The 27,901-nt window shown below is 36.2% G+C and overlaps 1 protein-coding gene across 9 annotated transcripts in view; it reads right to left on the minus strand.

The window, feature by feature from the left end:
• The window catches only part of ANKS1B (ankyrin repeat and sterile alpha motif domain containing 1B), a 397,467-nt gene that overhangs the window by 188,402 nt on the left and 181,164 nt on the right, over positions 1-27,901 (minus strand). For all 9 annotated transcript variants that reach the window (XM_085047083.1, XM_085047078.1, XM_085047079.1 and 6 more), the window contains 2 exons: positions 20,021-20,601; positions 18,069-18,141 (listed from right to left, as the gene is read on the minus strand). In XM_085047083.1, the coding sequence (XP_084903209.1) occupies positions 18,069-18,141; positions 20,021-20,601 (654 nt within the window). The remainder of the gene's footprint in view (positions 1-18,068; positions 18,142-20,020; positions 20,602-27,901) is intronic.

The raw sequence follows: 27,901 nt of genomic DNA on the forward strand, positions 1-27,901 counted from the left end.
ACAGTGTTGCTCTAAATGCTAAGTAATTTAAGGTGCTCTCAATATTGTTTTTTCTACTGTTTTTTCTACTGCTAACAATATGTATTTTTCTTGATTTTTCTTGATTTGTTTTTTGACTGAGAAGAAGAAGAAACTGCAGTGGTTATTTGTAGAGAAGGTGCTGGCCCAGTTATTATGAACAGACTATTTTAAACAATTACTTTTGGTACATAAATACCTGTCAAACATTGATAAACACTTCTGATGTTAAGGAATCAAAAAGTGGAGGATTTCAGTAGTGACTAGTAGTGACCAAAAATTTTCTGAGTAGAGAATAGGAAAGAATGAATCATTTAGGTAAGCTGGAAGCCAGTTTAGCACAGCTCGAGAAGAAATTGATGCTAAAGTACTGAAAACTTTTTTTTTTTTAATTAAAGCTTTCAGCCTTGTCCAAGGCTAAATGAGATATAATTTTTCTCTTTATATTTACGATTTCAGGTAGATAAAAAGGTACTTATTTACATTGTGACAGAACTTGTGCTACAGCAGTTAGCATGGTAGGATGTCCCAGTGAATAAACTAACCTAATGCATGTATTCCTGTGAGGAAATAAGGATAGCTGGGAAAAGGATGTTGTATGAGAAAAACTGTGCTTAACATCCAGCAGACCACTATAATTAACTTTTATTATGGGAGAAGCATACTAGGTTCCAAGAAGTATATGCAGGATTCTAGTTTATCTTATGCATTTCAGTTATATTATCAGGCAACTCAAAAGGCTTAGATGTTTTAATTATCTTTTTCATAAAACTCTGGGAAAAAATGGATGCCTTACATAAAATCTGTAACTTCTGTCAGCAGCCTGGCTCTTTGGATGATGATGGCATTGCGGATGATTTTTGATGATGATGGCATTTGGTGATGCTGAATATTTCTCTGAAAGTGCTTTTAGAGACATTTCTCATGGCATATACAGAAACAAAACAAAATCAACAGGGACAGCTTGAATTTAAGTAACACTATCTAGTATCTGTGATCTAAAGGTTACAGTCCATTGCTTATGTGTAGCTCAGAACCCACAAAAATAGCTCTCAGATCACAGCTAATCAAGGTAATGGAAAAACCCTCAGTGACTAGGAAAAATCATCCTCACAGCTCTTTTCTGATTTTTATACCAATATTGATTATAACTCTACATCACCACTGTGTAGGAACAATAAGAATCTACAATAACTGCAACTACAAATTCAACAAGGAAAATTCATTTTACTTGACAGATGATTTGTCAACAGTGACCTGTACTTTGTGAACCACACTGGCCCTTCTACGAGTTTGCATTTCTGACTGTTGATGTATTATTTACCCAGCAAAAGCTCAAAGTACTCCACTATATCATGAAACATACATTTATCACAGACATTTCAAAGTCAGAATATTTTTCATGTTCAGTTGATTGCTTTGACAACTTTAATTTAGTCTCTTTCAGAACACATCCTGTTCAGTGAATGAGGAACAGATCTTATTGGAAAATTAAAATACATGTTTTCTAGAGCACAGCCACTGGACTAGGACTCAGTTCTATCAAGGCTGTCATTAGTATAATGCAGAGAAATATATATATATATATATGGTATTTGGTAACATATATTACCACGCAGCAAGATTACTTGAGATACAGTTAATCTTTCCAGATTCTGATTTTCTATTTTAAATTAATAGATTTGGAAGATAATTTCTTTCTAAAGACATAATGATAACCAAACTATATTATATAGCATTGCAACACTCACAGCTTCAGTCAGCTGCATATCCTTGGCTTACAGAACAGAAACACAAGATGCAACCTCCTGAATCACAAGAATTAGTTAAGAACAGATGGATGGTTCACTGCAAGGATTGCATCACTGCAAGAACACAGGATCAACTGCATTGGATCAGAGCACTGCTTCATCCAGCTCATCTAGCCCCATCATTCATTGTCTTCGATCACAGTGGTTACTACTAGATGACTACAGAAGAGTGAAAGTAAGATGGACATCTGGTGATCCTTTCCTGGCATTTTCCCAGTTTCCAACTATTTGCAGCTAAATGTCTTCCTGAAAGAGAAAGTGTCCTTTTGGTTAATTGTCTTTTATGTATTTTTCTGACAGTCTGGTGGTTGATGAAATATGCTCTAAGAAAGAATGTTGACTGGAGAGCTAGATCCATCTTTCACCTTTACCCTCTAACTGTTCCACAGGAAATGGAGGAAGCGGAGAGAGTGTCTCTGCATTTTGGATGCCATCACAAGGATAACAGGTAATCCAATCTCAGTGGATCCCCACAATATTATGAACTTATTCTACCTAAGTCAAATTCCTTTGGTAGGACAAAGAGCTTTCAGTTGCCTGTCATTTTGTCCAGGAATAATATTCATATCCAAGGGGTAAATGTGTAAATCCTTATTGTGACTTCAGTGAAAGTTAATAATATTTTTTGTTAAAAGAAGTTAGTGTCTCAGAGCAGTTTCTGTCCTTGTCTCAGGAAGTTTTACGGGATAATAGTAACACTATACTCACCACCTATGAGTAATCACTTTCACTGCTTTCATCGAGTAAGAAAGAAAAAAAACCTCGAAAATTTACATGACACCATGACCAATCAAAATATTTTACCTAATTGAGTAAGAATTTTAGACTACTGTTAAAAGCTAGTACACTCAGTGCATATATATAAAAAATGTATACTACCTAGTCTTGCTAAAATTACTAAGGAAACTCAACCCTTTATACTATAATTTCTGGCACCATAAACCCAAATTTATGTAATTTCAAATTTGTGCAAATCTTTTTACAGCTCTGTGCTAAGCAACACTGGACTAGCAAACAAGCAGAACTGGGTAACACAGAACTCAGTAACAGAGAACTATTTGAAGAAAGTGCTCAAAAAAGATATCTGCACAGACATTTCACAAGAAGTTAAATACAGCTGTGAAATAAATGGTAACCTTGATTTCATAGATTTGGTTACTGCTGCAAGGTTCAGTGAAGAGGTGTGGAAATGAGAAGCCTGTACGACATATATTTTTGAAATTCTGAATCATGAAAGTTTACACGTTCAAAGACTAAGGATTTCTCCCGGGGTTATTTTATAAATCAGATTCAGCCCGAGACAGTGTGGAACTTTTGTGTTTGCTTTTTCCTAGCTGGGTTCAGAGGCTCCCTTGCCCCCAGTGCACCAGATTTTAGAGTGAATGACTCTTTTGACCAGGTGATCAGGTGAATTCCCTTTTCTTGTCCCTGTTCTTTCTAACTTCACTTTATTGCTCATTTTCTATGCTCCCTATTTATCTCACTTCTTCTTATTCTTCTCATAAATTATGGTCATTTGCTCTTTTGTCATTCTTCGCCTCCAGCTACTACAATTTGTTGTTTTGTTTCACATCAGTCTTTTTCCTTTTCCTAACCTTCTTCTCCCCCTCTCAAATCTTTTAGAAAAAGTAAAAAAATAATGTTCATTTAAAAATGAAATTACTTATCTGACATTAAATTACCCCCTGAGATTTCTTTAGAGTTGAGACTAGGTTGGATTTGGTATTTGAGGAAATATTAACTTCAACATTTTTACAGATTAGATACAGATTTGAGGAAATATTAACTTCAACATTTTTACAGATTAGATACAGCACAACATCTGCTATCTGCATCAGCTCTTCAGTATTAACCAGGAGCTAATTGTAAAGTAGATACTCTAAATCTGTACTGGAAAAAGCATGTTTAAAGGGAAGCAAAGGTAACACATTCATTGTGCCTTTTTCCCAACGCCATCTTCAGCCCTGCTTCTTGCAGGTGTGTGTTACCAGCACCTGGCTCTGCTCACGGGGTGCAGACCCCATGGAGCTTCACCCGTGGGTGAGGGCACAGCTCCCTGCTTTTAGGGAACAACCATTACTCTCTGCTTCCTGAAAAAAGTCAGGCTCTCAACAGGAATTTGCTTTATTACACAAAAACTCTCTAACCACCTCCTGTAACATTTATCCCCTGCTAACACAGGCTCTGTGGCACCAAAAGAAAACGGCAGCATCTTTCAATGAATAATAGAGATGTTCCTCGAGTGGGTGGCATACTGGCACAGCTCTGGCAACTCACTGGACTGTTTGCATATGGATGAGCTTATATAAACCCAGTTCATCCTGTCTGTGAGCTACCTCATGCCAACGGCTCTAGTCCCACTCTCCCACCTCTGGAGCCTAGGGTCTTGTTTCAATAATCTGTGTTGATGCTTGCAGCAGTTCAAACACCTCTCATAGCATTGTACTTAGTCCTGCATGGCTTTTTGTTTTAGCAATTGGAATGATACAAATGCAACTCTTCAGATAAGTTTCATAAAATGTACTCCAGGAATCATCCCTCACCCTATTCATTTGTCAAGGCTAAAGGATCTCAGCTTGAGCTCAAGTGGTCTTACAGCTACAGGTTAGCTGAAAATACACTCAAAAGACTGGTTCCACCAATGTTTTATAAAGATCATTGCATGTTAATGATTATTTCCTATACTAGAAAGCAGATCAAAACTTGAGGTGGTTTAATAAGCAAACCCAACACCTACAGTTAGTCTCCTACATTCTGGTCTAGAGCTGTTTAGCCACATTTCTTGCTAGTAGATGTTTCAAAAATTTCAGGAACATAGATTTTCATGCATAAATTTGAGAAGAAAGGCTGGTCTCTATATAAATGCCATATTGATATGCAAATGGGAGGATTTGTGCACTGACAAGATAATACATTCTTTGGAATGATGGTCTACAAAACACTTCAAATAGCCTACCAGAAAACAAAAGTAGCACAAAGCTGAGATAGGCCATCATACTCTGTAATGGAAAAGGAAACAGTAGAGTTCATAAGAAATATTTATCTAAACTCATGCATGAAGTGCAAGTATTGTCAATGAATAATAAATCATGTTAGAAATAGGTTCCAGAGCAATTCACCACTTTAGATTATTTTTAGCATTTGATGGAAATTCATACTAGCAATCAATAATTTAAACTCAGCCATTCTCAGAATTGTGATAATGCAATAATCTAAAATAAAGAGCTAAAGGCAGCAATGGCTAAAAGTAGAAAAACAGTTTTGTAAAATTCCTGGTACTATAGGTCATGATGTAGGGGTGGTAAATAGTAAATAATTTTTGAAGGATGTGAAGGCATTCAAGTGCAGTATCTTCCTGAATACAGCGAAATGAAACAAGAAAATACTGATCTTAACATTACAATCATGAACTCAGGTTAACAGTCTGGGTTAGAAAGCAAATGAATTCACTTTATTAAGTTCAATATGCTGAATTACTTCATTTTTCTGTAGGTGGAATGAAAACTAGAAACAATTTGGTGTGCTGTAAATTCTATAACAAGCCAAAGACTTTTCAACTAGCATGTGATAATCTTGTGGTTACTAGAAATGTGAGATTCCAAGGATTCATATCTATTTAAATACAAGGACTACTGGAAGGAAACATGAGTGAATCAGCTGAACTTTGAAGAAATCATTATTAATTCAGTTTTAGTAGACTTAGGTCTCTATATAATTTATGAAAGATAAACTCCATCATAGTCTCACTTGACATAACATCTCTAACCCTAACGTTTTTCAAGGGTAACATTCCTATCATCTCATACAAAACACCACCAGAGATAGTGAACAAAGTTTTACGGATTTGCCCTTAGCCATCATGTATGAAACTAGCAAGCTGATTACTAAAGGCAAATCTGTAAAATCTATTTTAGAAGTTAGGAATATTCTCTTGCCTGTAAAGTATTTCCTGGCCACAGGCTGTGAAAGCCTGCTTTTTCATCAGATATTTTTAATTCCATTGATGTGCTAATTCCTACTCTGCATACATTTTTCAACCTGGTATTGAATTTGATTCTGCTTTAGAAATAAATTTTGTTCAATTTAGTCAAATAAATGGAATTAAATATTAACATAGATGTGTATAAGTGGCTATATAGTTGCATGGTTCAGATTAAACAGCAAGGAAAAAGCTGAATCTAAGCATGTGACTTCTAAAACTTTCAAGTAATCTGATAATTCTTTTCACGTCATTCATTTATCATGGCTTGAAAAAAAAAATCTCTTAACCCCTGGAATAACAGTAGGATAATTATTAGAGCATTATAGAATGAGGGCATTATTGGCTTGTTACTTTTTAGGCACATCAGCAAGTGGTCTGGCATTAACTTTGTGAAATCCAGCCAAACTGTGCTTGTGGAGAAGACATAGACTATTAGTACTCCCCTGGTACCATTGTGGCTTGGGGGAGAAACAGGCTAGACCTCAGTCTCACTGGAAATAACTTTGAAAATGTTTTAATTAATTTTTTTCAAGTTCTGAAATCTTCAATCTTTCTTTGTTCATCCTTTTATCTCTTATCTAGATGGGCAAAGCTCAGACATATATTCAACCCCATGGAGGAAAAAGAATCATTCTATACAGCTCAGTGACTTCAGGGATTGGTGTGACAGAGGAAAGAATTTACCAGGAAAAGCAGATTGCAGCATTAACATCATCCTCAGAAATGTTTTTGAATCCACTTAAGAGTTAGAGACCCACTTACTACCAACAGAACCCAGGTGGTAATGTGAGCAATATAATTCCTAAGCAAATTTCACAACCAATTAATTTGAGATCCAATATGATTTGTTTCTATCAGTGTGATTTTGTAAGGTTAGGCCATATGCAGGTATATCCAAGCTTTTAAAGTGTGAATAACTTTTATTCACTTAGTTTTGACTTTCTAAAGAGTAATATGTACAGTTTTTCTAAGCACTGTCCCCAAACAGTGCTTAAACATCATGCTACTGAACTCTCAATTTTGCTATTATTTGTCAGTGTATCTGAGCTTCATGCCCTTGGAAGTCACTCAAAATCTGATTTTCTGAGTTCGGCATTCTGTGCATTCATGCCATTCTGCACTCTGTCTCAAAACAAGTATTAGAGGTGTGTATGAGCATAATATAACTCTGTATCATGACATATTTACTTATTAGCATACACATCTCTTTATAATTCACTATCTCTCACTTCTAAAAGGAAATTATATAATGTGAGACTTAAAAAATACTGAAACAAGGCTTTAATAACAGTGCTAAGTACAGTCTTTGAATTTTCATAGATTTGAGTAGCATTCAAAGTGTACATAAATTGTTCATGCCTGTGGTCACAAAGACTTCTGTTTTAACCATATTTAACAGAATATGGTTCCATAGAATGTATGGATCAGCTATTAGTTTAAGAACAAAATAAAGGAAGAGATGGCAGGGATTCAGTATGCGTTACTCCTCTGAGAATAAGTATTTCTAGGGAAAAAAAAAAAAAAAAGTACCTTTAGATCAGAAGAACTTTTCCAAAGAAGAATACATTGCTTGTATTTTGTATTCTGTGAGGGGATGGGGAGGAATAAAAGTTTGGTTGCTCAGAAGTAACAGTACAGCAGACCAGACCGCTGAGGTTTTATTTTTTAAAAAGGACAAAATATCAGTACTGAAATAGCATAGGAAATTAGGGCCTGTTTCAATAAAACATTACATCTGATGTAAGGAAATACCGCTGAAAAGTCTCAACATATTAAGTCACTCAAAATTATATGTCAATCCTCCAATTAAAAGAGAGTTTGTAGAAGAGTCCTTTGATCAAGCAGTTCTGTTGCAGAGCATCTACACTTGGCATGAGCAGGTCTGACAGCCACAAGGGGACTACACCAAAATGACAAGAATTAGGCTATACATTTACTCTCTGATGAATGTCAATATTTATGACAGTATAGTTCCATTTTCCTAAGTTTCTTTGCTTGCTATCAATATTCTCTATCCCTTCTAGAAGACATATGCCAGAAATCTTTTATTCAAGTCTGTGAATAAAATTACTGAATTGCTTTGCAACGGTTTAGGAAAAAGAAGCCTAACACTGAACATGAAAAGCATGGACAGACATGAAAGGTAAATGTTGATTGGCACTCATAGAGAGAGTGGAAATGTAAAAAGAAAATATATCAGAGTTAAAGACTACGTTGGTAAATGTCCATTGACTTACATTTTTACTCTATTTTCTGTTTAGCATGTGTCTTCCTTTGTAGTAGGTTGTTTCAAACACATCCCTGATTAATTGGTGTATGAAGAGCATAGAGCTAAATATTACATTTATGATGCTACAGGGTAAAATTGCTAATATAATAAGAATACGTGGGTATAAGAAAATAAAATAAATGCCTGAACATTTTTGCATCCAATTCCCATTGTGTTTATTATAAAACATAGCTAAAAGCTCTACAATTATCTTGCAGTTTGCCCAGTTTCTGTAAGGTTTGCTTTGGGATTCAATGAATCATTAAAACAGATGCATCTTTATTTCTTGTTTAGGTTTTTACAATGTTGAAGTAAAAAAAAAATTAACCCAATTATTTGTGATAATGTCTGTAGAATTCACATGATGTTTAGGTAAGGTCAGTGACATGCAACATATTAGGACTATCATGTTCTCAGGAAACAAATGCTAAAAGCATTTCTTCCTCATATTTTATAGCCATACGCCTTCTGTTCTCCACTATTTTATAATCTAGATGATTACATACAGTTAAACTACCATTCAAACAACTGAAATGAAGATATTAGTAACAGAAATAGGAAGATTGGTATGAAGAATGCATGGACAGAAACACACATATGAAAGCACCAAAAGAGACAGTGCCTCAAAGAGTTAAAGGTATGGTCTGTACTGATAACCAAGGACACTGCTGGCAGTGGTAAAACACTAGGGAATATGTTCCTGTCAAGAGAAGGAGTGTGCTCTGATAAAACAGCTCAGACAATTTATCAGCAGAAGACACTACACTACGGCACCAACACTACAGCACACTGCATGTGATATTCATCTTTTTGTTGTTCCAAATGGATGACCTAAAATATCTGAGAAAAAGAAGCAAAAAACAATGAGAGCCACTGAATAAAATTTTGGAACAAAGGGACCATAACCCCAGCAAAGGTTGATTCCTAAAGGGCTATGAAAATCTAGTTTGCTTTTTCTAAAACAAAGGAACCCAACAGACACAGTAAGAGTGCAATAGTCAGCCTACCACAACAGACATAAGTGACCATGGACAGGCAACTTGGCCATGCACACCTCAGTGTCTTTGGGTACCGAGTGTGACAGGCTCTGTACGAGAATGTGACTGAGTGCAAACAGTTTTACCTAAAAGAATAATCACTTTTACCTTCCGTAACATCGCATATTGACTTTGATTATGCAAATTCCCCCCATCTGTTCTGCCATTGCAAATTAAAAGTCCACATTCCCATTCCAGTTGTTAATAAGATACAAGGAAGGGCAGAACCAAACACAAGTGTGTGTCTCTCTTTCCTGAAGTGCAGTCCTATAGTTGTTGCTAAAGAGTTCAAAGACTTGCAGCTTAATAATTTCAGACTGCACATGCATTTCCTCTTGAGGAGGCATCAGACAGCACAGGGAGCAGACACTAGCTGCTGGAGCTGCCTCGTCTCATCAAGTCCCTCTTCTATCAGCTACAGAGTCAGGTTCCCTCTGTCTTTTGCTTTTTTGCTATCTGTGATGCTACAGGTATTTTGGTCTTTTTGCAAAGTGTATCAGCTTCAAAGGGAAGTTGAGAGGAAAGTGATGCTATCTTTATTTTACAGTCTGGTTGTTGTGGTTGGCTGTTGCAAAATTATAGAGTTTTGTGTTCAAAACCGTAAGCTTAAGAGGTGTCCCATTTCATGAGAAGTTTCATGGCTCATTTTACTAAATTCTATTAATTAAATCCACTTTATCAAAGCTCTTAGTTTAACCAAATGGAGATTAGGAAAGGACAAGGTAAATGCTGCAAAACAGGGACTAAATTACAATAAAAATATATACTTTCAAGTGTATAACTTACCACTGTGAAATCTGCCTTATGCCAACATGCCTACACATATCCAATTAAAATTCTGCCTTAATTAAGTACTTATATTTTTTCTGTTTTCAGCTCTTGGAGGAGGGAGAATATTAACAGCTTTGGAGGAAAACCACTTTGCCAAAACTGCAACCATATGGCAGCAAACAGAAAAGGGCCAGCCTAACAAGGCTTCATTTGTTAAAAGAAAGTTTGACTTCTGAGTTAGATATTAGCTTTTATAGGCAGAACCACACTAGAGATGATGAAGGCTTCATATCTGAGCAGTGGCAGTGGAACAGATGGAAGAAAGAGGGGAAACCAAACATGTAGCTTCAGGCAGTCAAGGGTTTTGCCCAGTTCCAAGTATATTATAGATGTACAGAGCACAACATGAACTCTTACTCTTCTCGTTCAGCTTTTCTGGCTGAGGCCCCACCTGATTCCATCTTTTCCTAAGCTGCCAAAGTGACATCTATTTTATTTTCCCAATCTTAGTGCTCAAAGTCATTTCCCTCACAAACCTGAAAAGCAAGATTTCTTAAAATTTTGCCCATACTGCAAAGGAGAAATCATCAATAATAGCCTTGGTTATATCTGTAGAGAAGGCAAAATAACCAAAGAAAATAACTTCTGTATGATGACTGTTTACAAATTTCATCCTGAAAGGGAAGATTGGAGAAAGAACACTACAAAATGTATTCCAATACAGTGCTCTGTGACCTACTGTCAGTCCCTGGCATTAAATTTGGACTGCATGGCATTCAAACACAAACATATAGCGGGAACATGGAGAAGGAATAAGGTTTTGTTTGTGCAAAAACTTGACATAAAGTGCAGTTGTAGGGTTTATTCTGAATACAGCACAACCCACTCCAGTCCTGCTTTCAAATGAGATACAGCTCATGCAGTCAACTCAGGAACAGCTGTCAGTGTTCCAGAGTCCTTCGATTTCAAAGCAGCCCTAAAGGAGCCAACTCATGAGTCTCTCTGAAGCTGTAAACATGAGGATACATACTGCTAAAGTAAATATTCTGCAAGATTTGCTAGCTTCCTTGAAAGTCTTTTTTCTTTTTTTTTCATGTGGTGTGATTCTGTTTCATATACCACTTCCAGTAAAAAGCAGCATTAATCTTTTAAAGGCAGTCACTCAGGTTGTGTCAGTGAGCAAGGTTTGTAGCCTTGATATTGATATTAAGATATAGATGCTGCATGTGGTGCTAGGATTATCTCCAAGCACAGGAAAAGGCTCTGTTCTCATAAAAGGGCAATAAAAACCCCTGTAAAGCACAAACTTGCTAAGTGCAGTAAGAATTTTGCTTATTTCAGCTGTAAGAAAAAGGCTTGTCCAGGTATTACATTACAAACTAAAACTGTTGATCAAGAAAATTAAGATAATTCAGTAAACTCTACCCTGTCTTCCTCTAGGTGGAACAATGAGTGTGTTCAAGGGTAGGTACATGCTCAGGTGACCAAAAATATCCTGACTTGTATACACACAGCAACTGTTCAGTGCATTTATGGATAGCATCCAAAATAGATTTTATGATTAGTTGAATTATAAAAATGTAACTCACCCTCCATGCGCTAGAACATATTTGACAGAAGTGACTCTCTCAAAAGCCCCGCACAATCCTAAAATGATTGTTGACTATTTTGATGTGGAATGACCTTCAACAATTATTTTCTTAGTCATTATTTTAATTGCTCTGATTTGAAACAATTCTAGCTTTAATCATGATGATGATATGATATCCATTACCCATGTTAGTTTGGGTTTGAAGTAGATTATTTTTTGATTACTCCTTTCCAAGTGATTTGTGAATATAAGTAAACTCTGAGTCACACACCTGTGAACAGCTACCAAGCTCCAACTAACACAGAATGACTACTATGCATGTCTTGAAAGACTTATGTTGAAATAAAAATTGTTTATAATTAGGCAAAGAAAATATTAAATTGTACTGTTTTTTCTTTTTACCCTGTAGATAGGTTCTTTCTAAATCATGTTATCACAGTAGTCACAGAATCATTACAAAACAGGCTCAAAGAGACATAAACCAGTGACCTATTCCATTCCCACTCAAGCCAAGGTCAGTTATATCCTAACCATTATTCCTTCTCATTCTGGCAAATATTCAAAAGTCTTTAAGATGCTGCTGAATGTAACCAAAATTATCATCTTCCTAATAATCTATTTGGATGCTTAACATGGCCTTTATAATTTTGTCCTGGGGAACAGGGGAAGATTCATTTTAGACAGCTACATCTGAGGAGGTACCTCTAAGGCACTCCAAGTGCCATTCTGCATGCTTCAGACATTTAGATATGATGAAAAACAACAAAAAAGTGTCAGCTAATGCAGCATTAGTGGCTCAAATTTGCTCAATGCAGCCCACACTCTAGAAGTTTGAATTTAGACATTACAAGTAAGATTAACCTCTCTGACCTACAATTTATGTCTGTCTGACCTGCCATTATTTTCATCAAGCTCATTCTTTCTTGATTCATTTGCAAGAAAAGCATAGGAGACCATTTCAAAACCCTAACTGAAGTCCAAATACTGGATATCTACTGTTTTACCCTTAACTAAAAAATTTGATATCCACTCCTAAAAGGGAATTAGATGGCTTAAAGAGGTTTGCTCTTGGCAAATCAGTGTTGTTTATTGCTCATTTCTTTGCTGTTTTCTAGCTACTTTAGTAATATATCTGTTCATTGACTTTTCTATTAATAGAAAATAATTCCCCACATTCTTCTTCCTTTCCTCTTTAAAGATAATTCTGTGTCATTCTAATTTAGTCTTTTGGTACCTGATATATCCTTCAAGAAATCTTGCAGAAACCCACTGATAGGCCTAAGTTTTGCAGATAGTTTAAGACACCTAACCTACATAGTCTGTTCTTTCCTTATCTACAATTGAGGTTCTAGCTCTAGAATTCACTGTCCATGTCATATGTTCAGTGATAACCTTTTCAGTAAACACATGTAACAAAAAAATCATTGTATGCTTTTCCCTTCTCTGCACCGTCTCCGTGAACCTTTTCCTTTCCTGCACTACCTCTCTTGGATGCTGAGGATTTATTTGTTCTTCTTCTACCTGTTAATGTACTAATATAACTATGTTATATTAGATCTTGCTAGTTGCATCTCCCTGAGTGCTTTGGCACTTCTGACATGTCTCTACATGCATGTGTTATTCCAACATGGTTAGTAAAGAGACAAATTTTCCTCATTTTGCCTAAAGTGAAAGCAGAGATGAAAATTGGGCTCAAATAGTATTTTGCACTTTCTTTTCTTTGCATTAGTGAAGGTTGTACTATAGTCTTTAGAAGATTTCTGTTCAAAACCCCAAAGAATTATCTTCAACGTGCATATATTTTTTAAAATAAAAATCTCTGAATTTATTTTATTTTAAATAAAAACTCTGAACCTTCTTCAGCTTTTTTTTTTTTTTTTTGTCCCGGGCAGTCTGTCAATGTAATTTCTTACCCAAAAACAGCAACTAAAAATTCCCATTACTATCATATCCAATGCCTCTGGAAAAGTATCAAGAATAACTATGTTTTTTTCTGCTTCCCTGGACACCAACAGATATTTAAAAGCTCTATCTTGTTCTATTTTTGAGATCTCAAAGCAACTATTTTTGAAATACAAGCCAAAATTTCCTGTCTTCTTCCCTTCTTCTCTGTGACTGTACTACTAGTGTAATACATATGATAAACTCCCTACAGTGTCAATTTTGTTGTAATATCCAATTAATTCTTTCTTTCCTCATTAATTTGTTGATAAATTCTTCTCTGTTCCTCTTCATTGTACCATTAGCATCCAAACAGCTCAGATACCTTGCAAGCCGACATATGACCCTTTCTCTAGTCACTTTCTAAATCTTGTTTTTAATCATCCCAGGGATGAGACCTATGTTCAAGTTGCATTATTTAAGATTATGATTTTTGTTCTTGCCAAAAAGTTCTTATTTTAAACTTCTCTCAGGAGAAATAAGAGTTATATTTAGGGTGTATCTGACTGATGTTTCACTTGGACATGAGATGAGAGACAAAAATATCTTGAATCTTCAACCTCTTTATTTATTGCCACAGAGCCTGATAAGAACTTTTGATTTTCTCTAGGATAATCACTGGCAGTACCATTATTATTCTTTATCATATGCTAATGATTGGTGCAATCCTTTGCAATTTGGCAAAATTTGACTCTCATAAAGAAGCACATCAGCCATGATTTAAGTGCCAGGTGTCACAGATGCTTCCACATCAATATGAGTAGATCAGTAGCCAGAAGCATCTTTTATTTCCTTTTGAGAATCCCTCTAGAGATTTTGTATTCCTTGGGCTACTGTTTGGGGTTTTTGTCTGTAAACAAGATTGGTTCTTACTTGCTTCTTGGGCAGCACTCCTGCTTTTGATTTGTCAGAGGACATCAACAGTCACCTTCCTCTCTGTAGTTTTAAGTTTGCTCCTCTGGTACCTGTACTGCTACCAAACTGAAAGTTCTGTTTTAATGTTTTTGTTCCTGAATGCATGCCGTGGATGAAGTCCTCATAAGCATACTCAGTTTTGACATCTCTCCTTTTACTGCTCCACTAATTGCTTCTTAAGAGATTTCTTAAGATCTAAGAGAAGTCTTTCCAGCTATCACCACTAGGAAAATACAGGCCAAAGTTCCAGCAAATCCATTCAAGAATTTAATCACAAGATGTCATCATTGTCTAATTTTAAATATAGGTATTTAATTATGAGTATGACATATTTCCTCTCAAATATTTTTCACCAAGAATGAGAGACTATATCATACGAAAAGTTCTTCACGTTCACGATTAATAGTGCATTTGTGTTTGAATTTTACATACTTTTGCTTTTACTAGCACTTCATAAAAACACTGAAGTATAATATGAAATACAGGACTACACAAATACTTAAACTAAGGATTCCACAGGAAGCTACATTTCCTCTTCAGCATTATCAGAAATTTTGCTATTTGGTAGCAAGTTATTAGACAAGTGAAGTTTCCTGAATACAGTGCTCAATAATCTAGACACTTTCAGTTCAAAACTAGGAGAAGTTTCTTTGACTTACATACTCTGAGAATTAAAAACATTATTTTTAAGCTTTACTGGATAATCTTTTCCATATATATTCAAGTAAAAACTAAAAAAGTCATATATTTATAAATAAATTAATGAAGTATTTCAAAATTATATTATCTGATACAACACTACTTGATTTTTATTCTTAAGCATAGATCAGATCTTCACCTTTGGCTGTGTTATGCTCAAGGAGAAGAGAGAAGGTGAACTGGAAGTTCTGAGGTAGAAGTCATGTCCTCAGCACTACAACATTTGGGTAGATAAATCCTTAATTAAAACACAAAGGAATCTGTAAGTAATTAGAAAGGGTCGATGTAAGGCACCTCTGAGGAATACTGAGGCACCTGAGACACTTCTTGACAAAAGCTATGGAAGGTAACAAGAAGCACACACACTAAAACAAGTTGACTTGCTGTAAAAAAACTTCAAAACAACCCCTTTACTGGGGCCAAAGACCTAATGAAAAATCTCTTGGATGGTATCATCAGTGAGAAAAACCTGTATATTGCCTCATGGTAGTACGTAAGTGCTAATAAAGAGAAGCTAAAATCTATTCTTAAATATATAAATATCTGTGTAATAAGGCTCTAATTCATTGGTTAATTCAGCCTGCTAACAGTGAGAAATAAGAACTCCTTATTTCCTCCTAGATAACATATTACTCCAGTATTACCTACACAATAAAAAATAACAATATACTCGAAGCATAACATGTTTGATGCATGCAATGCATTTGATATGATGATAGTTCCCTTTACTTTGCTGCCTAAATTGTGTTTGACTCAACCCAAAAATGGCCAAAAGGAATGAAAAGTAGAAGACATACACGTGAAGCTGCAGATATTCAGATCTATAGCAGAAAGACGTGCCTTTATTGCAACGTGCATGTAAAGCAAAGTGGATAAAATTTAAGGAAACATACCTGTATTTTGATTGTTCATAGCTTGATTTATTAATTGAGAGCAAAATCAAAGTATCACCCTAAACTACCTAAAGACAATTAAGGAGTTCACAGGAAAGAAAAAAAATTGGGTGTTCAGAAAGCTGCACACTGAATAGAAAGTAAATTGGGAGTCCATGTCCACTTGGGGAAAAGAAGCAAAGAAAAGAGTCAATCTTCTGCCAGTTGAAAGAGTTGAAACACCAAATGCCATGTTTGAATGTCAAGAAAAAGCAATGTATGCAGTAGAAGCCACAAAATGGCTGATGACAAGAGCTGTGAGGTATTTTCCAATCTTGAAAGAGTAAAAAAAGAGTAAGTGGTCAATCATAGAACAGAGTAGTATTTGCACATCACTAAGTCATGGCAAGTTGCATACTGTTGCTATTGTCTCCTTTTCACAGTTCTTACATGCAGTGCAGCTTCTTACTGGACACCTGATTCTGCCTTTGGTGCTTGTGTGCTCCTGTGGGAAGCTGACCCTGGCTGGATGCCAGGTGCCCAGCAAGCCACTCTGTCGCTGCCCTCCTCAGCGGGACAGGACAGGACAGGGGAGAAAACAAGATGGAAAAAAAACCCTCTTGGGTCAAGATAAAGGCAGTTTAACACAGCAAAAGCAAAGACCTGTGCAAAACCAAAGGAAAACAAAAGATTTATTCTCTATTTCCTAACTGCTGGTGATATCCAGCCCCCCTCCTTTTTCTCAGTTTTTATTGCCAAATAGACTTGTCTGGTATGGCATTTTCCTTTGCAGCTTGAGTCAGCTGTCCTGGGTATGTCCCCTCCCAAGATCTTGCCCATCTTCACTCCATGGGTGAGGGGGAATGTTGGAGAGGCAGCATTGGTGCTGAGTGAGCTCTACTCAGCAGCAGCCAAAATACCAGGATGTTTGACAAGGGAAGACCTTTCTGGCTCCCAGTGTGAAACACTATGAAGGCTGCAATGGGAAGGCTAACTCCATCTCCAGCAGACCCAGGACAACTACCACGATAAAATATAATAAGCAGAAAATCCTGAATTATTTAAAATGTCTTCAGAAATTATTAACAACCTCCTAATGTAAAGTTTGTCTATGAATAATTCTGTTTTCCAACACTACAAGTAGCAAAAAGAAAGTACAGACTGTCAGTACAAAATGCCTAGACTTTTCATGATATTGCCCCTTACTCTTTTCAGAAAAAAATAAGCTGAATCTACTTGTTTCATCTGCAATTATATTTGTATATATCAGTTGTTTCTCTTTATCCTAGATCCCCTTTTCACTGTAAGCTACTGTTAAAATAGCTGTGTCAATTATATTTAATTGATAAGACAGTTTCATCCTGTATTGATGTAATGATCCATGAAATGGACAGTCGTTCAAATATATACTTTTCCAAAATTTAAGTGATAGGGTACATAACACCCTGCTCTATACATAAATCCAATGCAATTTTTAGCAGGGATGCACCAGTACAGGTGAGTTAACACAGCTGTGCCTCAGGACTAAATTATTCAGACACGCAAGTCAGTTTTCCCTCCACAAGTTAGGAAGAAGACATAATAAAATGCTTTCAAAATTCTTATCAGCACAGTTGCACAGGTTTATGCTGACAGACCAACAGCCTAGGCATGACTTAGGGTTCTTAGAACTCTCCATGGTAGGGGAGGTTTGCAAATTTTCCCATCACTGCTAACACCAGTCACTGGCTGTCAGCAACATTTTCAGCCCTGTGCCAAATATTTCTTCGAAGCAGCATTAGATAACACAATAGTTTAAAAAGTGTCAGCAGTTACTGGATTATATATACTCAGAGTTCCATCATTCCAAACAAAACCTCATCTGAAAAAGATTGTAAAATACCCCCCTAGAAGAAAAGCTTCAGTACAAAGACATTAATGGAATATTTTTTCTGGTAAGATTTCAAAACAACATTAATGACTCCAAGATGCTATTTAAAGCAACAGCTCCAGGACACTGGGCCTAATGCATCTCTAACAGTAAACAACACAGATGCTGTTCATGGTTATTCAAATATCTACAAATTATTTCAACACAGTGGGTAACTTAGCAATGTCTTATCCACAATTTCCCTATGGACAATTAAGTGAAAATTAAACAATAGTTGGTTGTTTTTCCTTACTTGTAGCGTGATCTTTCATCTCCCCCAGTCCAGTATTAATTCCAGCATCTATTGAACTCATGATTTTATCAATCTGCAAAAGAGAGAGCAGTGAAAACAATTGATGGATCCCATCTTCATTGTTTTATTTTAGTTTTTCATGCATAGATTTAGGCCATTATTACTCTCAATAGGAAAACAACAATTGAAATCACAAAATGCAAAAGGAAGGCAATTAATTTCTCGACTTTGATTTTTATTTTGCAGTATTTGTATGCTAGCAAAACCGAAAGCTTGGGACTAGTATTTATTTTTCTACAGTGGAGCTCTTTTCATACTGATGACTCTGGACACATAGGTATAACCACTAGTGGTCTGTTAGTAATATTAATGAATAAAAAATATTTATTTTTTTTGTGTCTTGTGTTTCAGATTTCCAGAGAATTTCCTAGCCCCCTTTTATTTCCATCTGCCCCAAGGGCACTGAATAGGTGTGAAACACAGTTGTGTTCCCACATAGCACAGAACAACATTCTCTGGAGTGAAACAGCACTCCACTGGCCCCAAAACTTCCTTGCATGTTTCTAAGGCACATTGAACTTACTAAGTCAAAACAATTATATCCATTTTATTTTCTGTAAGAAAAGGACAAAAGGAAAAGTGAAGCAAAAGGCTGCTGTGAGCTAGGAAGGCAGACAGAGAGAAACACATTTTATTAAGCTTAATATTAGGACTAGTAGGAAAAGTATGTATTAGTCACTGGTGACAGGAGGAAGTCTGGCGATTATGACAGAACCTGCAGATTGAGAGTTCATACTTCATATATATATATATGTAAAAAAACTGCACTTTTTTGACTCTTAAGAAAAGTTAAAACTTGTTGACCAAGTAGAAAGGCAAACCTGGACCTGACTCTAATCATGACTGTATAATAATGTATCCAAGTTGCAAAGATCAAAACCTGATATCCTTAGTACTGATATTTCCCCTGAGCAAATGCCTCCTCCTTTACTCCACAATGACAAGTGCCTAAAGATGCTGTATCAAATCAGACATTTAGGCAAGCTTGAAACGTTTTCCTAGAAAAATAACCAACCACATAATCAAACTCTGGGTTCTTTCTGAACACAATAGCACCCTGGAGATAGATGTATTGCCCCATTGTAGTCATTTTAAAGAGAAATGCTCACTTCTCTGTAGGAGCAGTAAGAATCTAAACATTTCACACTCTTAATTTACCTCAATGAGATGGGAACTTCTGTGTCTATGAAGAACCATTTACACTCTTAAAATTCAGCACAGGGGAAAAAAAATTAAACATAAAGTGTCTAAAAATTATTGTAAAATTGAGTTATAAACCTAAAATAAAATCTCTCATACGAGCAAGCATGTGCACTACAAATTCAGTGTGGAAATTTCTGTTAGTAGAACCGAATTCACTGCAGCTATAAGTGTATTCCCACTTCACACAGCAGTCAGATATGTGGCAAGCATTTTGTACACAGGCTACACACCAGTTAGAGGACACGATAAATAAGGAGGCTTTGCAGAATGCACAATCAACTCTCTATTCCTGCCATTTTCTCCTGGCTCTTGCTAACGGGCACTGCCATGGTGGGAAATAATTAGCAAATATGTAAATAATAGGCACAGTTACAAAGGATTGTACCAATTTGATTTGTGTCAGCGGTGGGGGCTTTAGTAGACAATAATTTCAGTGCCGCAAAAAATTGCAGAATTACTTCTGGTTAACTTCATTCACTACAAAAACAATAGGCTTTATTGAGTGGGCAGCATTTGAACAGAAATGCTTTGCGTTTTGTGCCAGCTGTTGAACTATCACACAGTACACTGTGACATTCTCTCTGAGGATTTGCAGTGTGGAAGATTCACTTTGTATTTCGTCTCTGAAACTGAAAACAGCAACAGCGTCTTGACAAGACCACAGTACTTAAAAAAGGAAAAAAACTTACTTCTTCCCATTCTGATGTGAAGGAAGGTGTTCTCTCCGAATTCCCTTTGGAGCACTGTGGCTTTGGTGTGGGTTCACTCCAATTGCTTCTTGCTTTTTTATCATTTGGTGGATGGGTGATAAGATTAGAATCAGATTTTGAAACATTTTTGCACAAATGCATTTCCAGCAAAGTCTTTGGTAAAGATCGTATTCTGCCCAGCGTGCACGCTCTCTCCACAAATCCCCCAGTGCTAATAACCCATTGTTCACTTATCCTTGGCGCGCCAACCAGCGTATGATTTTCAGCTGGTTTATTTTTAGTATGAAATATGGTTCTGTTTACAATTGGTGGCTTTTTTTTCTTAACAGGAGGATCGGAGCTGCTTTCTTTCCTTAGCTGTATCTGCTGTGCTGCGCTCTTGCTCAAAATGCTTTTCTCCAGTGGTCCAGGGCACGGGTTTGCTTTGCTGTACAGCTGGAGTGGATTTTCAGGTGGGTCACACGCAGGTGATGATCCGTGAAGTAAACCTGCAAACTGCTCAGCGGGGTGTCCTTCAGGAAGCTCACTTTCAGTGGATGTTTCACCCTGGCAAAGTTGCTCTGAAATGAGAGTGTACCTTGTAAACATAAAATGGTGATGAAAATACTGCAAGCAACAAAATCTTTACCCTCCTCAAAACTACTTTTATTATGCTGCTTGGTTCTTTCTTATGTAAAGAAACAGAAGAAAATTATGCCCTGAACTGAATTACTATTCTCTTAAAAAAAAAAAAAAAAATCTTAAATTTGCCTATTTTATCCTGACTGGTTGAAGAACAGCTAACAATGCCCAGGGCTACATATAAATTCCAGCAAAAAACAAATTTATAAAACAAAATAGGCCATTGGTATTCCATCAACTTGATAGTCTCTCTTTTAATTTGTTATTGAGTTGAAATGTGCTGAAATTATACAGTTTAGTATGATGAATTAGGTAGTTAGTTTGTAGGTGGTAAAATACATGGCGAACCAGTATTGTCAGGAGTATTCTTAGTAATTTTTCTTTTTATAGTCATTATAATAATAGTCAATTTACACTATGATGCCTTTTTACTGACAGTCTCTAAGGAATAGATCTGAGTGTTTTTATTTCTGGGAACATTTGAGAATAGTAATAATAACCATTGGGAAAAAAAGAATACAAAATCAAGTCTTTTCAAACCAGCTCTATATGTAATTTAGCACATACATACATACATAAAAAGCAAAACCAGAAAAATGCACTTTTTTGCACAGTTCAGAGTGGATTATTAAAATTTTATAGGTATTTTTTATGCTTGTTGCTGTAAGGAATAGGAGGGGGGGAAAAAAGGAGACCTGTGCTGCCTGACTTCAAGTGTTGGTGTGGTTAACATCACTCTATCAATGTGGCATTAAGTTAGTGCGCTCCAGTCAGACTAACTGTGTCCCTTCTAATGGTCACATCTCTATAACTACTTCATTAAAGATAAATACTTAATCTCATTCTTGCTACAAGTTGTATGTTCTAGACAGACTCTAACTGTAGGACTGTGTGCACAGCAGTAGCTACCAGAACGAATCACCCATAGCGTCATGTCATAATTTGCAAAGATATTGAGCAGTTTTCTCCAATTAGCTAAAGTATCTGCTGGCAAAAAAAACCCCAATCAAATCTCAAAATATCCTTTCCAAAAGAAAGCAGTGCTTGACTTTATGAATGACAGAAGAAAGATTTTGGTGTGTACTTCAAAACTTCATCAACTCTTTTACTAGTCAGCAGTTTAAAAATATAAAATTAAATGGTTTTCTTATTTGCTAAAATATTGAAGATATTTTATCTATGATATGATATATATGAGATAAAATTCTAAGAACCTAAGAAAATATACTTTTCTTCTTTGAGAAACAACTAGAATGTACACTTCATACATTTTTCAGTGAAAAAGATGTAAGGTGTTATGGAGAAAGGTTAAATGTAGGACATGACAGAGCTTAAGGGATCAATAAACCCAGAAAAACTTGGTTTAGGGGAAAAATGCAGGGGGAAAGGAGGATGTGGGACATTCTCACTTTCTTTGATTTCTAAAATTTGCTGAATTATATGTATGTCTGCAATTTTGAAGGTGAATTTAAAATGCGGAATAAATAATGCAAATAATCATTAGCTTCGGTGCTTTTCCTTTACATGAAAAACTCAGCAGCTGAGATTCCACTTCTGATTAACACATCTCATTTTTCTCCATGGGTAAGAACAAGGTGAGCTCCAGCCCTAGTCAGAGATCAGATTGACAAATTCAGTGGAACCTACCACTCCCTGTACTCTGTTAACTGGGCTGACTATACTGCCACTGATTATTGCCAGAGACGGCATTCAGTTTGTGTTCAAATACTTACATTTAGATACCTCAGTCGTGAACTGAATCCTATTCTGATGTTATAGACAAGTATCATAGCTGTGAATTGAACTCATTGAAGAGATAAATATTTTTGTCAGGACAAAGTAAACCAGGAGGAATAAATCGGGAAAAAGAAAAGCTTAAAGACACCTGGATTGCAAGAATTTCACTACTATGTTTGCTACCTCTATGTTACTAAATAGCACTGGCCAATAGCTATTGGGATCTAAAGGAATTATTAGGCTCAGGTCCTTTAAGTCAAGCTCTCCTCCTTCTCAAGACAGAGCTGACCCATCCAAATAACTATTGGGAATGGCCTCTGGTCCCAGCTAAAATTTGCACTATGCCTGGGTACTGTCTAGCTGGGTCTATTCAGTGTTGGCCACAGACTGCAAAAACCCAAACAGTCAAACAGCACAGACTGCCAATCACCAGTGTCATCTCATACCCTGACTTTTTTTCAATTTACTACTGTAATTAAGTTGGTTCTTACTGAGAACTCCCATTCCTCTGTGGTCAGCAAATATATGTAGTGATTACTAGAATGCATGTGTGTGTGTGTGTCTCTGACTTTACAGCAGTGTGGCAATGACATATCAAAACATTAATTCTGGTTGTTTTGTTAGTTGCAGTGGCAGCAGTTTACCGTGTATTCAAAGATTACAAATATATTGTATCAGCCTTTTTCAGCTTGATCTTTCACAACAGTTATTGCACTGGGTACATGTAAGTATATATATTCTACTGCAGGTATAACTTTCATCTTTAAAATACCCACACAAATACTTTAAGCAAGTCAGGAAAGACTAAAACAAAGGTTGCTTGTGCACCTATCAGTCTTCTTATGTGTTAGCAAGCACTCTATTTCACTTTCTATATGATCACTACTAGTTTTCAGAATTACCCTGTCTGCTTTACTTAGTATTCAGAATGAAGTTCACTTAATGAAGAAGAAACTCCTCAACATTTTCATAGTATCATAAAATGATAGAACATTTTAGTTTGGAAAAGGCCTTCAAGATCAAGTCCTACTGTTAAACCAGCCCTGCCAAGTCCACCACCAATCCATGCCTCTAAGTGTCACATCTTCACATATTTTAAATATGTCCAGGGGTTTATATTCTCTTTGTTCAGAAAGACTGGTCCTATTATCGATTTACTGCCCAGCATTTAAATTCTTTGAATATCAAGTTATTCAATGGCTTCCCAAATTTTTATGCTGTCCATTATCTAAGGAGTTCACAAATAGGTGCTCATATATTCTTTTAAGGTGAGACTGTAATGTGATATTAGACTAATTTGATAAATGGATATAATGCCGAAAATGTACAGATGTTTGCGCATCTGATTTGAAATTCCTCAAGATTTTCTTTGCTTGCAGCATTTGACATTTTTTAACACAATATTTTCAAAGTATGGTTGCTACTCACTTCAGTAGATCAAACAAATCAGACCCCTAATGTCTCAAATTCATCACTCAAAGCAAGGAATACTGTTAATGGCTACTTGGATAAACTTTGGTGTTCTTGACCACAGTAATAAAAGCTCTGGCAGAGACACAGTATTCACTCTGTTGCTTTCAGCTGCCTCAGCTGTCAGTTCTCTTTGATACTTTTTGCTTTCTATAAGAGCTTTGTTAATCATGTGACAAAGTAAGCAAAGATCTCACAGCTATACCTTCTTCACCCCACAATTTTGAGCAATGCAAACCACATCTATATCAGGCAACTAAAAGGACTGGGGCTGCAAAAAAAAGAAAATCCATGTGGTCATGATGAAGGTTAAGAAGCAAGCAGCATCATATGCTGCACTGCAGCCCTAAAACAGCTCATCCAGAGTGGTGGCATCTCCACCATTGGAAGGTTTCGAGACCTGGCTAGGAAAAGACATGTCTGATCTCATGATGACAGTCCTGCTCCAAACAGGAGGATGGACTAGAAGTCCTCCAGACATCCCTTCCAATCAACACTGTATTGAACCAATTATAATTCTGAATCTTTTGACTTTTGAGCTGATAACTCTTGAGGCTAATGCTCTTTGAATACAGACTTGTATTGTTATTTTAGTGTCCTAATGCAGTTAATGTTTAATACTTTTATGTTCAGCAAATAGAGTACAGTGATGGACTATACCACTGCTCTGAATAGTACAGTAGCCTACCACTCACTATCACGGTCTAAAAAAATCATAGAAGCAAAAAAAAAAAAAAACCATGCAACAGATAACTATAAAATAAACCGTGCAACAGATAGATAACTATAAAATAATTTTCCAGAGTATGCTTTTTTTCTTATTCCAAGTCAGTACTTGTTGACCTAAGACCTGAAACATGAGATGTTAAATAACCTCTTCAAACTGCACCATTATCTAAAAACACAGCTTCACTGTTCGTGGGAGTATCCAAGATGTCAGCCTCAAGAACTTAATATATGAAAAGCTTTACACAGGACAATATAATACTACTACTATATCCTTGCTAAAACAGGCAACTTTATTTAAAAAAAATTAAAATCTTAGCTTTTAATAGTTACCCATCTCTGAGATAAGTATTTTTTAATTGTTGCATATTTCTGCCATTGATTTCAAGAAAAGTGATACTGAAATCAATATTTCTCCTGAGGCTTAGTAGTAATGCACAAAATGTGATATTTCATATATTATTTTCTCCTTGTTTTTGAATATGTCAAAACAATTCTTTTTTTGAATATTGCTGTGCATTGAAAAAACCCATGATATTGAACCTTTTATTAATTCTTATTTTCATTTCTTATTATTCTTATTATTTCAACCAACCTAACTGGCACTAAGAAGAGATATAAACAATCACATCACATAGATCTATACTCAGTGAACAGCCATTTTATAATGGCAGGGATTTTTTCTCACAGGCATTTAGGCAAACTTTCTGAGAAGGGACTTCAAGGAAGAGCGTGGGGATACCAGGGAGAGCAAGCAGGCAAAGTTTAAGCTCTTGGACTGAATCCCAGTGAAGAGAAGCTTTCAGCCTATAAATTACTTTTTTCTTTTTGAAAGTACATTTTTTTTAAATTTTAAAAAAAAAAAGCCAACAGAAAGGACCTTGCTTCCTTACCAGATACTTTTCTTACCACTTTATCTTTTTACTTGTAAATAGTATCATAAATACCAAAACACAAACAGATGTCATTTCTACAGAACTTTAGTGTTATTACAAGAGCACGTACAGCTTATCCATCTGAACAGATCACTTCTGAAAATCACTGTGATACTGCCATATCCGTGTTACAAGGAAAACATTTACATTTGGAATTACAAATAAATTCAGTTGTGCCATAATCTCAAAGCCACAGATACATATTGCTATTATCACCAGTTTATATACAACCAAACTGGTATTTAGGCAGCAGATTGCAATTCAATCAGCTATTTATTTTCACACTGATGCACCCCAGCACAGTTGCTTGTGGTACATATATAGAACTATAAGGAATACCATTTCTCACTTTCAGTACTTGAGAGTTATAATTTACAGATGCTTCATCAAACTCAGATATTTTTTCCTGATTCTGACTCCAAGACTGCAGAGCACATTAAGAAAATCAGAAGCATACTGAATACTGTGAATTTTGCATTCATATAAAATTGGAAATTGTCTTATTCACATTTGTATCTCAAGAGATTCTATGTTCCAAACTAAAGTACATTCAGGAGAATAACAGTTGTTAATAACACTAATGAAAAGAGCTGTAATAGATAAATTATAATGACAGAGTTAGATCTTTAACAGGCATTGCTGTTGTCATGGCACAAATTTCTAATGTAAAATAAAAATTCACTAGAAAATTCTTCTATAGCTATGGTAACAACTGTATTGTGACACAATTAATCTATTCAATCTACGTTTTCATTTGATCCAGAAAGATGTTTTTAGCCTCCCACTCTGCACATGTGTAATATCTGCCCAAAAATGTATTCTCAACTCCCTTTTCCCCACATTCAGTTGCTTGCTAAAACCAACAGTCAGAACTGAGTAATATTTGGAAACTACCCTCTTATAGAAGGATGGGTAAGCATATTTGCATAGTAGATTGCTTTGGAGACACTAGAATACCCTCAGTAGTGAGGCTATCGCTTTTATTGCCAAAGTGATATAAAATGGGATGATCAGCAAGAAAAAGTGTAAGGCAGAAAATTCATAGTATTGAAAAACAGAAGTAGCAATATTCAAGAAGGCATTGTTTCCCACAGCAAACACAGTGCTCTGACCAAGCTCCAGCCCTTTGATGGCAGAACTTTGGCTGCAGATGTCTTAGATGAGGCAGAGCAATGTTTTCTCACTCAAATAAATGTTATAGCAAGGTACTATGGACCTGGGAGACTGAACAACAAGATTACAGAGCAAGCAATGAAGGGTGTGGGCTTCTACTGTCACCAGCAACAACACAGAAGAGGAGCAGTAGTGTCCAGCCAGATTGCAGTTTCCTCTTCTTAGTCCTAAATCTAGAGAAACCACCAGAAGGTGGGTGGCAAGGCTGCTGTCGATGGTCTCCAGGCTCTGTGCCCAGATTCCAGCACTGCCAGCTTCTCCAAACCCATTCCCTGAGAAATCACAGTGAGCGTCTCTGTGGGTTGGGAGTTTGCTCTTGCAAGCTTCAAAACTGCCAACTCACCCCTTAATGTTGCAGTCTGCACTTGACTCTGTACTGAGGGGTTTCACTGCCTCACTATCTCTACCTTCAGAGTTTCTTTCCCAGAAAGAAATCTTTCCCAGAAAATCTACATCCATATGGAGTTTTCTGAACATTGCTCGCCAGCATCTAAGGAAGAGAAAGAGCTTTCTGTAAGGAAGGATATCAGACAGTAATTGCTGCTAATTCCAACTATATTATAACGCCTAAATATAGTCCTTGTCCAAATTTTCAGCAATATCAGTGTAATCTGGTATGAACAGAGTTAATTCTAGCTCTTATTGAGCTGTTTTGAGTCTTCTGTACATCTTCTGAAATTCTTTTTGATACGTGTATATTCTGTATTTGAGGAGGACATAAATGTAATTTTCGCAATCACATAAAGGGTTAACCTTTTACTGCAAAATTCAATACAGACAAAAATAAAGAGCTGCAGCTGCCACCTCCATAATGCCGTTTCCATGAGAATTTCTTTCGATGTGACTATATAAGGCATAGTTCCTAGACATCTTAAAGACAGACAGGCTCTCATGAACCATCACATTTTACAGCACAAAATTCTGCCTTCTGCCTGCACATCAAAATTAGGATTCTTCAGAAAAATAACATGCTAGCATTTCTACGAACTAAGCATATGAGACAGATAAAATAATGGTCAATATCCCTCAGGTGAAATACTGGATGAATTCAACACTCACATTCAAGCTAAATTCTGCCAGAATGTTTCAGCTCTGCCACGCAGCAAAAGTATGAAAAAACCCCACCAGATCTTGGTGTTTCTTTGCAACTTTCTGTGAATCTTTCATAAGGAATTCTGAGAGATGAATGGAAATGGAT

The sequence above is a fragment of the Lichenostomus cassidix genome, chromosome 1Aa (assembly GCF_008360975.1).
Source record: "Lichenostomus cassidix isolate B80296 chromosome 1Aa, HeHo_3.0, whole genome shotgun sequence".
Taxonomy (NCBI): Eukaryota; Metazoa; Chordata; class Aves; order Passeriformes; family Meliphagidae; genus Lichenostomus; species Lichenostomus cassidix.